We start from the raw sequence: 14,266 nt of genomic DNA on the forward strand, positions 1-14,266 counted from the left end.
TCCCCTGCAGTGCAGCCTCACCCCCACTCGGCTCCTGCTCCACTAAAAGTCCAGCAGAGGCCAAGGGAGCAGGCCTGTGCTTGTGGCTCACATGCCACCACCATTAGACAGCCGGAGCGGAGAAGCAATAGGAGCTGCGGGCAGGAGCCATAGGCGTTTGTAGCACTGAGAGCAGGAACAGGGGAAGGTATGCCTTCTCTGTCTGAGTCCTCCGTCCAGATATATCTGAGTCATGTGAGCGAGCACGAGTGAATAGCTTCTCGAATCTCCCTCAGTTAAATCGCTGAGCTTCACTGTTTACACTGCTCTCTCATCCACCCTTCTGAGGAACACGCCACAAATATGCAATATATATATGTGCACTTAGCACTACATATTTTGTGTGTCCTAACATTATTAATGTAAAGTGTTGCAGTTAAATTGAGTACTGAAGTGCATTCACTGTAGTACAAAAAAATTCATATACTCTATGTGCCTTAACCTTATTAAAATGCAATGCAGTCTTTAGAGATTGGATAAAACCATCCTCATACTATTAATATATATTTACTTCAGACACAAAAAAGATTCATTTAAACGTGCACTAATGTTTTCATATTCAAATTTATGTTGTAGTTCTTAGTCACATTTATACTCATGTATTCAAAGTTATATTACATTTTCTTAAACCGAAACATGAATCTAGTTATGAATTTGCGTGTTGACCCTTTTTCATTTATTTGTAGTTATATGTGCACAAATGAAAAGTATTAATGTGCACTATTGAATAATGCTTTAAATATTGACATGAGTAGGCCTATTTGTCTTTCTGCATAAAATACTGCTTTTCCATTTCAACATGTCATTTCCTTGCACGAACATTCACATGGTTTGTTAGGCCGAGAGTTAGATGTAACACTTTACTAGTGATAGAGAGCCTGGGAAGAGGACCTTGACAAAGAACATGGAGAGCCAGAGCATTAATTTACAGTTCCTATTTAGTAATTTGTCAAGTAGTTGCAGGCACCCAAGGTCGATATTGTTCACAGGACTGGTCTTGGAGAATCCGCTAATGTTGCAGCTCACAATGTGAGAATGGAAAGGACGATGGAGCATCTGATGGTGTGAACCGAGAAGATTTGTGTGATATTAACTGGTGTACTCACAGGTTGATGATGGCACTTTCCCCTTTGGAGTTTGAGAGGTACAGACCTCTATGCTTTCTCCTTTGATTCTTTGCTGAGTGTGGCTTAGGCTAACACTTATTTCCCTATCCCTAGACTACTTTTTAAATGTTGAAACTTTTTCACATTTTTCTGTTTTTCAGGATTTTCCCAACTTTTTGAGACCCCTTTAGATTTAATCACCCTTGATGGTTTATACTCTAAATGAAATGCCTTTAAGCATTAATCATGTTTAAGAGGGAGGATCAGAGACTCTTCTTTGAGCACCAGATTCTTCTGTTAATTTTCTGTATTGCTGTGACTAAACTTCTTGTTTGTCTCATGCTGACACACCTGGACTTCTTTAGGAGGTTTGGCTATCCCTTTGTTGGCCTGTAGCTCAACAGCATGGTATTGAGATTAATTTACATTATTCTGACTAGTAACTTATAATAAAACCTTTTAACTTTATGGTCTGATTCCTAGTTCTTATTATGGGGCCAGATTAATGACACTGTTACTTGGATATGTTTGACTCCCTTCCCTCACATTTGATGAAGAAAAGACCTATTGCAGAATCAATGGTAGGAGGTTTGCCCAATGCTGGATCAGCTTTAAACCCACAGCTCGTAACCGGCTATAGGTCATAATATTGCATACTGAAATATTGTTTGGCATAAGCATTATTTTCCTAAATATTGTTTACACTGATATTGTCCCGTTGGGTGTAGTAGATTTTCTTTTTTATGTTAATGTTAATGTTAATGAAATTTGTTGAGCGCACGAATACCCAGGGGTGTCTTGGCGCTGAATGGCTTATGAACCCAGATGGAGTGATATTTTAGTTAAAATTATTTAGTGCATGTTATTTATGTCAGAAAATATTCGGACAATAGTGGTCTGGAACCACTCCTCAGTAACCTCAATTCCACCCATAGAAACAATGAAAAGATTACGTTTTAGTAAAACACTGATAAATAAATAAAATGCACTACAGTTGTGTGATGACAGTAGATAAACAAGCATTAGAAATGCAATCGGGCTCGGATTTATTTGAGTTTGAGCTAATGGCATTGTAAATGCCAATGTCTTTTTGCCATGTGTTATGGAGTGTCTGCATGTGGTGTGTAGTGGAAGTATGTTTGTTGAATTGTAATTTTACCAATGGTGGCATGCTGTGCTTTATATGAATATGTTTAAAAGTAAAGTGTACCATACTGCGATTGCTTGGTGGAAAAGTGCACTGCCGGCTGGAGGTGTGTGTGCCTGGTGGAAGGGTGCACTGACGGCTGGTGGGTGTGTGCTTGGTAAAAGCGTGCACAGATGGATGATGGTTGTTGGTGTTTGTGCATGGTGAAAGCATTAATTGACGGCTGGGGGTGTGTTGTTGTGTGTGTTGTTTTCTGTGTGCTGGTGAGTGTGTGGTGGTGAGTCTGTGGGGGTGAGCCTGGGGAGTGAGTGTGGTGGTGAGTGTGTTGTGTTGAGTGGTGACAAGTGTGTGGTGTTGAGAGACTGAGGTGTGTGGTTTGTGTGTGCGTTATGTGTGTGTGGTGTATGTATACACGGTGCAGCTGGAAAGGCGCTCCTGACCCGTGCAAATCTCTGCACATCACACCCCCACAGCCACAGAAACCCGACAAAGGGCTGCCGGCCCGAGCGGCTGATTAAGTCTGCTTACAAGCGGCATACCTCCTGGCAAAAAGAGTTGCATGGCAGCGAAGTCAAGCGGGCAGTCAGACTGTGTAGGGCACGTGTTTGTGTGTGTCTGACCGTTTGTGTGGGTGGTTGTCGGGTTTGCGTGTGGATGCATGTTTGTTTGGCTCCGTGTGTTTATGTTTATCGGCCCCCTTGTGTTAAGGGCTTGTGTGTCTGTCAGCGTGTTTGTGTGTGCCTACATTTCTGCGTCTGTGAGTTTCGGCATGTGTGGGCATCTGTGTGCGTGGGGGTGGATGTGTTTGCCTGAGTTGTTACAGTGTCGATGTTTGCGTATTTGTGGACACCTGTGTGGGCCAGTGTGTGGCTGTGTTTTTGTATGTTTCTGTTTGTGTGCGCATGTGTGGGTCTCCCTTTGTATGTGTGTGTGTGTGTGGGGGGGAGGGGTGCATGCGTACCTGATTCTGAATGTGTGCGGTATGGGTACTGTGTGTGATGGAAAGATCTGGGGTGTTTATAAAGAAGGTGTGCACGTGTCTGCTAGCCACACTTCATCCACATGTAACTATTTGCGTGCTATGAAGTCTCTGCCTCCGCTAGAGTCGTCTCAGCCCGATTCTAAGCCGCCGGTCCTTAAACGCCGAGACGCTGGAGCTGGCTGCACGTATGCAACGAAAACAACTCCAGCAGCAGCGGCTAAAACAAACTAAAAGTGTAACTCTGAGCTGAGCTGGAGTGAGGGCTGAGCGCTGGGAGAGGCGTCGGCGTAGCGCGCACAGACACACGGCACTGCCAGCTGACAGAGCTGGAAAGAGACATCACGCTAAGATCAACACTGTCAGCCCCACTGGTGGCCAAAAAGGGCATGGGCGGCGCGGGACACCAACGGGTTAAACCAAACAGCGGGGAGGGGTGTCCTGTGCTGAGTGCAGGGGCGCCTGCGAGCTCCCAGCAGGGGCAGAGCGGTGCCCTCTGCCACCCCGGGGTCTGCCGCGCGCACGCAGACACCGGGGTCGCCGGCTCCGGGAGGCAGCTTCCAAATGATCTCATCTCTCCTTTCTTCCCCGACACTATTAATGCTCAGATGGGCAGAATGAAGTGAAAGTACGTGCAAGTCATGTGTAAACTGCCTCAGCCAGGGGGCTTTTATCCCGGCGTGTATATTCCAGTGGTGCCCATTTATCTACCCCCGTACACACGGCACCCCCTGCAGCTCCTTAGCTCTAACGAGCCTCGTTAAGATCACAATAATATTCCACCCTCTAATTGCTCGTCCCATTCAAAACAAGAACGGGGTTCGTGTCTCGGCAACGACGCTCAACATCCGTGATTCTGGACAAATCACTTAATCTCACCGTGCCTAACAAAACAAGGAAGCTGCGCGCTGAGCGCTGCAGAATTGTGAACGCGCCCGGCCATCTGGATTCACTAACGGAGGCACCCTGACAGCTCCTAATTATAATTTATGTACTTCTTTGCGCGAGCACGAACGAAATATGCCCAAAATGGCGGAACAAAACTACATTTACCCTATCACTTCAAGCCTATTAAAACGAAAACACAAGGAAGACGAATCACTGGCCAGATGACAGAAAACCCTAAGGAATGTGTGGAATTCCTCTCACCAAGGCCCTAGGAGATACTTCTTTTTTTTCTCCTTTAACATTAGTTCTCGAAACTCCTCCCCGTTTCACTGGGGAGGAGTCCGAGCCCTAAAAAGATGGGCACAGAGCCTTTGTCTGATGGCATGCCTGGGGCACCGCCTTCTATTGAGTAATGTGATCCTCCACCTTACATTTCTGGATAAGGGAAATCGTGGTGTTATGAAGTAGACTCAAGACGGCAGATGAAAACCTGCAGAAGCACCAGAGTGAAAGTGAAAGAGGCAAGGTATAGCCTCATAAAGTAGTGTGACCATCTCACTCCAGACTGTTTCCAGTCCTGGGCATTTAAATTTCAAATCCTTGATTTCAGGTCTAATGATCTCAATGAAAACTAAGCAAGGCTACAACACCCAGAATGAATTCGGTTGTAACAAGAAAGCCCAGGATTGAAAACAGTGTCTGTAATGATATGGAGAAAAGTGCCTGGGTAGAAGCTTTCCACTAGTGGGGAGGTGGTTTCTGTTTCATATTTGCCTTCGGCCACTGTATTATTCTAGTACAGTTTAAATAACGTATTGTAAATAAAATGACTATGAGTCAGAGCAGCCTTTACAACAAGATTCATGGGATCCGGTGGCTCACTATAGTACTGTTTTGCAGCTTTGATTTTTTCCTGTGATGAATGAACATGGTTGAGCGAGTACAAACTATCGAGTACGTGTGATCACTTTCTATGGTAGGTGTGTGTTGCAGAAAAAAACAATTGCTTGATGTCTGCTGATCAATTAGAAGTAAATAATATGAAGGTCATTGACACTTTGCAAATGGATATTCCATATCAAAGGGTCACAACAATACCATCTTTTGAAGGTTAACTGCATTACTGTTAGCACATTGCCAGCTCTGCCCCTTTGCAGATTGTTGTTAATAGCTGTTTAAAGATTCCTATTCTGCTTATTAACTACGCGAAACCGAGATTTTATTTACAAAGTGTTGATAAAATTATGGAAAAGTACAGAAATGACTTGAAATGGGCTGCCTGTATTTCACGTAAAATGTTCACGATATGGCATACCCAGTGTAAAGCAAGATACTGCAAAAGACTCGTTCAAACCAATGTGACATTTTGTGAATTTTTAACTTTACTAAGGTCTACTTATACCATCACTGGTGAGGACTAACACACTGCTGTTCTATTCGAGAGAGTAGTTCAAATAACAGAATATAAATACTACTTACACCTCTTGTTGGATATATGAAAGCATTCGGTTTACTTGTGATCCTGAGACCTCTCCGTCCACATCAGCTAAGAAAGTGTAGAGAAACTGGAAGGTGCTGAAGGGAATCCGAGGGGGGCCACACTCATGGTCGGAAGATAAAATTTCACATGCAATCTTCAAAGTTTTGGCGATAGTCTGTTGAGGAAATAAATTCACAGGGCATGACGTTGCTGTACTGTTTTGTAACATTGCCTGGAACACTCAAGAGAATGTCATTGTCCACATTCAATGTTTGTGCAACAGACACACCATGAGCTATCATTCAGAGCACCTGCTAACAAAGGGGCATATTAGCAAGAACCTCGTTAAAATGATCCCCGTTTTAGAGGCAGGAAACTGCCGCTAAAACGGCGATAATGGGCTTGCTAATATGCGTTATAGAATTCCAATGGAAGCCCAGGTTAGATGTCCTGCACATCTAACCTGGGCTTCTATTGGAATTCTATAACGCATATTAGCAAGCCCATTATTGCCATTTTAGCGGCTAAAATGCCGATAATTTTAACGATGTTCTTGCTAATATGCCCCAGAGTGCTTCATTCATCTTTTATCTGATAATGGCATAGATTTCTCATGTACTGCAAGACATCCGTCTACGTCCAAAAGCAGAACATGGGTCAGATTTTACCTGAGTCACAGATTTTCGTTATGTGACCCTCATGTGCTTTTTGTATCATTGATCACAGAGTAACTCGTCCTAGACAAGTACTGACTAACAGATCATTCATTTATTTAATACTCTGATATAGGCACCTGGAATGTTCAGTGATAGAGCACCCAGTAAACTGCAACCATTCTCATTGCTAGCAGTAACAACAGGATGACCTTCCTATACAGTGTAGGAAAGTCTACCTATATGACCATGTAACTCTACCAGCTGGGTTGGGTGGGATAGCACAACCTGATATTTCGGAGATTACATTCGGAGCTTCTTTCAATTAATTATACACTTCTGGGAAGCACAACAACACATGTAGGAAGGCCCATCGTATGCAAGGATTCGGGGGTATAATACATTCCTTGAAGAAACTTAAAATAGTAACCTGAGTCTATAGTTGAAAACAAAGCATCTGCCTGTTTGCAGCAGAACACTGTAAAAAATTGGGTTGTTGGTTGACTGGAGTGTGATCCCTGGTCAAGCAGCAACCACATCCTTGTCAGGGTAAAGCACAAGAAAACCCTAAATTGTCCTATGCTCACTCCCCTGGTAGCTTGGCACAGAGCAGTCAGGCTTAACTTAGAGGCAATGTGTAAAGTATTTGTGCAGCACTTCAAACCGTAGCACAGTGAAAATGCACCACAAAAGCAGTTGCGGCAGGCATGTCTCTCGGGGGTGGGGGGGTCACTCAGGGAGGGGGGTTTAATTTAACAAACAAAAAAAAAGTCTTACCATTCTGCCGGCCGGGCCCCATGTCTTCTCGGCTCCTGCTCCTGCTCTCCTACCTCCTGCAGGCACAGGAAGCAGGCAGCCAGGCCCCCTCCGGACCCTACCCTAAGCCAATCACAACGCTGCAAGGAGCGTTGTGATTGGCGGGGACGCGGCCCAGCCAGGGGTTTATTGGGGGGCCATGTTCTCCATTCAGCCTGCGTTGCAGTCCGCAGGGAGAAGATCAGAGTGTGCATGACTGGTTGGGGCAGGCCCAGAGGGCCGACTAAACAGTCATTGCACCCTCAGGAGTGAGCACACCACTCCACCCCTGCCCTGGCTGCTCGCAGATCAGCCTGGCCCACCTGCCTGCCTGCAACCAAACATAAAATGGTAATAACTGAAAGTCATTACCATTTTATGTTTGTTCTACTCTCACTGTGAGAAAGCAGTGGGGCGACACTCCTCCGGCCTATTAGAGGAGCCGCCCCTGCACAAAGGGATCCCACAACAAGTTAGAAAAATAGAGTAATTTTGAATAAATAAAACAAGAACAAAACAACAAAAAACAATCAATAGAATCACAGATATTACATTTTTAAGATTTTAGTAAGAATTGCACCAAAATTACAAAATGCCACATGTGGATATCTGGTCACTCCATAGCGGACATAGTCACAAATTCAAGCCTACGGCAATTGAGAACGGGCAGGCTACAGGGAACCCAATTATGTCTTCTGAACAGAGTACCTTAGATTCTGGTTTGCAGAGCTTTGCTAGGATTGGTGTCAAAGATGTGTCATGAGGCCAAAGTGATGTGTCTGCCTCGAGGTGCGGTGGGGTTGCAGTGCAAGGTCCTGCGTTGTCATCAAAGATCCTGTTGGTGAGGGCTTGCGAAGCAAAGCCCGGGTAGGGGATGCAATCAGCAGTCAGGGTGATGCGTTAGTTCCTAGGAGCTGAAAGGCTGCAATGTTGAACCTGGTGTCATTGTTGAGGCTGCAGTTGATGAGAGATACAAGACCTTGCACCAAGGATGCATCACACAGAGGTAGATCTGAAATGGGCATGGGCTGCGGTGCAGGTCTTGGCAGTGGCTCCGATCCATGCAGCAGTGTTGATGCATTAGATCTGCTCGGGATTGCAAAGCAGAGGAGATACATCGGTTCTGTTGGATCCATTGAGATTGGCAAGCACCTTAGGCCACTTCCAAGGTCTGGGGTGGCACCACTTGGCAGGGTAGATTCACAGATGGCAGAGTCCAGTTTCAGGTGCAAGGTGTTGGACACCTGTTGGGTCCCTGAGGCTTCAATTCAGAAGGCCAGCCAACTAGGCCTTCGAGTCACCCGGGGTTCTGGGTTCAAGAGAAGCAGGTCCAGTCAGTGTCACCGAGGCAAGAGGGCAACAGGCAAAAAGGCAGCAGTCCAGCAGAGTGGTTGTCCTTTCAGCAGCACATCAGTCTTTCTTTCTGGCAGAATAGTCACAGGTCCAGAAGTGTAATGAAGGGTTGAAGTTTGAGGTCCAATATTTATACCAAGTTCTGCTTTTCAAGTAGAGGAGAAGCTTTTAAAGGCTTCCCTTTGAAGTGCACAGATGCCCTGCCTGCCCTGGCCCTGGGCTACCTGCACGGGGTGTGCAGGCCTTTGTGTGGAGGCAGGAGACACCCTATTCAAGTGTAAGTAGGGCTGTGCCCAGCTTCTCCCTCCCATCCTGCCAGTGATAGCTGATCCAGGCACAACTAAGCTTCATATTCTGTGTGGCTGTCTAGGAGGAATACCCAAAGCCCAACTGTCAACTACACCCAGTCACATGACCCAGAGAGAGGATGCAGCCACTTTATTGGCAAAGGTAGGAAAATGCCAAATTTCTAAAAGTGTCATTTTCAATATTGTAATTTAATATCCGGCTTCATAATTGCTAGAACCGGGGGTCTCTAGTTGGCAGAGGTAAGTACCTTAGACCAAGTAGGGACCCTTGCTTCTAGTCAGGGTGAAGGAATAACCCTCTGAGATAACCCCTGCTCACCCTCTAGGTAGCATGGCGCGAGCAGTCTAGGCTAAACAGAGGCAATGTGGATAACATTGGCACTTAACACAACAATAATCCCCAATCCACCACAAACTGAGACCACACAGGTAAGTATATTTTATAAAAATATATAGCTTTATCTGGTTTCAGCAAGTAAATGAAGCAGTTGCATGATAATCACTTCTTTAGAAAAATGGTGCATTCTATCTTAAGGGTTGCACTTAATCTTTATGATGGTACTTGTAAATAGGCAGTTCTCAGAACAAAAACAGTCTCAAGTCTCTCAAATCAGTAGTTAAAAATAATGCCACTGATTTCTACTCAATTAGCTCTAAAAACGAGCAAGGAAAACAATGCCAAACGATAGAATTATCCGAGGGAATCAACCCCTATAGCCAGGGGCCCTTCGCGCTATTGGCGCGTCTCACCCGAATGCTGGGATTCCTTTCCTTCCACACGGCACGCCTTTCCGGCCTCAGGCGCGCCTCGCCCCACAGCGCTCACTTACGCTCAGGGCCGGCCGCCTCAGCCAGCTCTCCGCTCCGCTCTCAGTCTTCCAGGGAGCGGCGGGGAGCAGAGACGGCAGGCCGGGGGCTGGGGCACTTCCACAATCCCTCGGCGAGGTCGGGTCTGTCTTTCCCGGTCCCGCCGCGTATCGCACGGCAATTCCGGGGTCTCCGCAGCAGCTCCTCCGCTGGGCCAATCAGGTCGCGGCACCGAGGACGAGCCTCCACACACGCCCGGGAGTCAGCCAACGGCAGAGCGGCTCCCGGGACAGGCAAATGATGACGCTCCGCTCCTTCGGCCAATCACGGCCCCACACCACCAATCACGCTGCGCCGCACGGGCCAATCCCGTCGCGGCGTTAGTGAGGGGGCTTGGCTCCCTCAGCCAATGGGAGCGCTGCGGCTTCGTTCTTCGCCGCTTCAGCTCCCCAACGATCGGCGATCTTGGGGGGGTATTCCTGGCCCCCCGGGCAGAGGCGGTGACACGGCTGGCAGTTGTTTTCAGTTCAGTGCGCCTTGCACTGGGAAGGCCCACAAGTCTCCGGCCAGCCCCACACCCGCGTGTCGATGAACACGCCGATCTTGGCCACGCAGCAGGCTGGGTCAGCGCGGCGCTCTCAAGCAGATTAGAGAGCAGCCCATGCGCTAAGCAGGCAAACTACAGGGTTTCACGATCTCCTCGCCACACAGCAGCTTCGGGGGGGGCACAGCAGGGTCTTGTAGTCCTTGGGCAACCTTTATGTCCCTGGGTTGCAGACAGGGGGCCAGCTCTTCTCAGGCCCTTGGAGATTCAAGTTGCAGACACAGCACACAGCAAAGTCTTGGCAGTTTCAAGCAGGCAGGGTCACAGCACACAACAAAGTCCCTTTCTCCTCCTCAGCTTCCAGTTAGACAGCAGAACAGGTCAGCCCTTAGAGCACACAGCAAGGCAGTCTTCCTTTAGTTCCCCAGCAGTCCTTCTTCCAGCAGAGGTTCCTCCTTGATTGTAGAATTTCAGAATCTAAACTTCTGTAGTCAGGGGTCCTTTCCTTATACCCCTCAAAGTCTTTGAAGTCCTTTGAAGTCTTTGTGCAAGCAGCCCTGAGTCCAGTCTAAACCAGTTCTGGGGGTTGCGGAGCACTGAGGTGTCTCTGGTTTTCTTCTTCCTGTCAGCTTCAAGGCCAGAGGTGTCAGTTGGCCGGCAGGAGGGAGCTAGCATGGGGGGGCAGGCAGGCACAGCCCAGCACTATCAGACTTTTCTTCCTCCCACCTCCCGGGCAGCAGATGTGCCCTTTCATCCCCGGGCTGGCTCCGACCCTCTCCTCCGGGGGCTCTGCAGCCCCCCTGTCACACCCAGGCCAGACAGGCATTCCACAAACCCAGGCACACAGAAAGGTTTAGACAAGAGAACAGCCACTTTCTAAAAGTGCTATTCTCCATTACAGGATTTAAAAACACCCTTCACTAAAAGATGTGTCATTAAATTCTGAGTTCAGGGATATCTTTCACTTATGTCCCATCTTGTTCCTATGGGAAGATAGGCTGGTATCACATGGGCCCAGCCTTCTCCATGTTACTCTATGGAGCAAGATAGCCTTACAGCAGTGAGCACATAAAATGGCTGCAGCCCACTACCAGAGCATGTGACCTGCACTAGTACATGCTCTACCTTATCCATACACTGCACCCTGCCCAGGGGGGTACCTTGAGCCTTCCATAGGGGTGACTGATGTGCACAGACAGGGAAGGGTTAGGCCCAGCCAGTGGACACACTGGCCAGGGGGACAGGCAGTCTCTGACTGCACACAGGCCCTGCGCTGGCAGGCCCGAGTCACCATTTTAAAGCTACTCATGTGGGTGGCGCAATCTGCGCTGCAGGCCCACTAGTAGCATCTGTCATCACCAGCCCTGGCACACACAGTGCACTTTACTAGGGACTCCATGGTGATACAAATATGCCAATCAGGTATATTCAATTGATATGGCAATTTACAGAGGGAGCACTTACACTCTGACACTGATCAGCAGTGGCAGAGTGTCCAAAGCATCTAAATCAGCAAAAACGAAATCCAGCACAGCATCAAAACACATGAGTCAGAGGCCAAAAGATGGGGGAAAACCACGCCAAAAGGTGTCAGGTCTAACAATAATAAGTTAGGATTTTTCATTACAATTCCAGAGACACCGGACGTGAACTAGTTTACCTGTTCCCATTTGGAAACTACAGCTTAATAACTGTAATAAGGTAACTCTAATGTTATCCTACGGGAGTGGTAGGACATCGCTGTAGTGAAAAATTAATGTAAGCGTCTTTTACTACCAGGACATGTAAAACTTAGAAGTACATGTCCTACTTTTGAGATACATTGCTCCTTGCCCTCTGGGCTGTCCATGGCCTACCATAGGAGTGACTTGCATGTACTAAAAAGGAAGGGGTGAGCCTGGCAAAAGGGTAGTTTTGCCAGGTTGAAATAGCAGTTTCAAACTGCACACACATGCTGCGATGACAGGCCTGACACATTTTTAAAGGACTACTTAAGTGGGGGCACGATCAGTGCTGCAGGCCCACTAGTAGTATTTAATTTAAAGGCCCTGGGCACTGGTAGTGCCACTTTACTGGGGACTTACAAGTCAGTTAAATATGCCAATTGGGTATAAGCAATGTTACCATGTTTTAAGGAGTGAGCACATGCATGTTAGCACTGGTTAGCAGGAATAAAGTGCCCAGTGTCATAAGGCCAGCAAAGACGAGATCAGCAAAAATAGTGGGGAGTGAAGGCTAAAAGTTTGGCGGAGGACCACCCCAAGGGTGACAGTTCTGACAAAAATCAATTGTTTATCAGTCAGTGATGGGTGTATGTCGCACACCCATTTTTGCCTTGCTGAGGAGGAGCATATTGGGGTCTCTGGTTGCACTGCTGTATATATTCTAGAAATTAACATCTTCAGTGAAAGAGATGCATTATTTTGTCTAATGGGCTAAATGTCAACAAGGAAGCTAGGAAGAGTGTGCTTATTGTCTGGGGAAGTCTCCTGGATTCTGTAGTACAGGAAGACATCTAGGGGTGTATGACTCTCCAGTTCATTTACTGCCTCTCAAGAAAAGGATAGTTTGACTATGTGTGACTTAATGTGTTCATTGGCGATGACCGAAGCTGTTGGGATGCTTTCAAGTCCAGTGTCGGCGATAGGTAGGGTAAGTGCAAATAGCAAGCTCGGTGCATATATTTTTCCAGACTTCACTCTACCCTGGAGGGCTGTCCAATGCTCATATCATGAATTTTGCTGTGTCAATTACGCCAGTGGATCAGCTAGCTGGAGATTCAGTAGTAGTTATTAGACACCGTGGTCATATGGAACCAGCCTCCACTGCAGTATGTGGTTGAAATTGTGTGGAGAAGAAAAAGTAGTGAATGTAGTGTGCCAGTTCATGCACACAAAGGGGCAGATTTACAAGCCCCTTGTACCACTTTTGCGTCACTTTTCCCATGTTAAAAATGACGCAAAAGAGGCGCACAGGGCTTGTAAATCTGCCCCAAAAAGTTTAGTGCAAAGTCAGGTGCAGATAGCCCCCCCTGTTAGAATGATAACATTAAGATTTCCCATTTCCCCTTATGGCTGGCGGTCCCGTTTTACGTCGGGATGGCGGGCAGACAAAGTCCGCCCGCCATCCTAATGGGCCCCTATGTGTGGACTGTGCTGGGTAGACAGAATATGTTCCAGTAGTGTGAGTGTTGTTATTATTATCCATCTCTTTGCTTTTGTAGGTCCCCTTACCCCCACTTTCAGTCCACAGGGCCTAGGGCCAGAATAAGACCTTTAGAGGCCCTAAGCACTTAACAGATTTTGGTTCCCCCATATATATCTAATTCAAAATGCAAACAATACAAAAACGTAAAACAAAAGTTACAGTATAATGGATTTTTTTTTATTTTTGTATATTTTAACTTTATTTATAATTTCAGTTGCACCATTTACAGTTTTGCACCACATGGCCCAAAATCCGTCAATGGAAAATTTCTGTGGTGCCCCCATCCCTTGATGCCCTAAGCACATGCTTATTTTGCCTAATGGTTAATCCACCCCTGGCAAGTCCACATACAGTGATTGCCGGCTTAAACACGCAAGACCTGGTTGAACTGAAGTGCCAGTTTCCTGGAGCAGAGCAGGGCAGGGCGTCACGAACTCTGTGGCATTCCAACACTTTGGATGTTAAAGTGGCGTAGCTGCCAATTGCGACTGTTAATGGCCTTCCCACTTGACCATTACTACGTGGTTTGAATCGCAGCCGCCAGCCAGGTCAACACGCGGTAAACCTGTAATTCCCTGCACAGTTTAGTGCCCTATGGAGGTCTAAATTAGGGTGACTACCTCCTCACAAATTATTTCGACACTCTTTCCAGTCGTAAACGTTCGTATGATAGCATAATCATTCTGGATGTTGTCTTATTTTGCTTCCATTCAGCTAATTAGACGAACACAGATGAAAATCACGAGCTATGGGTGAAAGATTCCAGACAGGAGAACATATCCTTATCGACCTAGGGTAGATTTACAAGGAACTGACGCATCTGCATAGATGTGTCAGTTTCCTTGCGTCAACTCCAAATGTCCTTGCACCACCATGGATGCGCTGTATTTACAATATAGTGCACTATGGTGCGAGGAATTATAGATGCGTCAGAAATTCTGGTGCATCTGTTGGAGGAAA

At 46.8% G+C, this 14,266-nt stretch overlaps 2 protein-coding genes across 2 annotated transcripts in view; one reads left to right on the forward strand and one right to left on the reverse strand.

The window, feature by feature from the left end:
* The window catches only part of LRRC20 (leucine rich repeat containing 20), a 1,483,106-nt gene that overhangs the window by 1,165,863 nt on the left and 302,977 nt on the right, over window positions 1–14,266 (forward strand). The window lies entirely within an intron of this gene.
* Window positions 5,635–14,266, reverse strand: part of LOC144756465 (ropporin-1-like) — a 309,156-nt gene continuing 300,524 nt past the window's right edge. The window contains exon 5 of the mRNA XM_078646288.1: window positions 5,635–5,814. Coding sequence (XP_078502414.1) covers window positions 5,635–5,814 — 180 coding nt within the window. The remainder of the gene's footprint in view (window positions 5,815–14,266) is intronic.

This window comes from Lissotriton helveticus, chromosome 5_1, assembly GCF_964261635.1.
Source record: "Lissotriton helveticus chromosome 5_1, aLisHel1.1, whole genome shotgun sequence".
Taxonomy (NCBI): domain Eukaryota; kingdom Metazoa; phylum Chordata; class Amphibia; order Caudata; family Salamandridae; genus Lissotriton; species Lissotriton helveticus.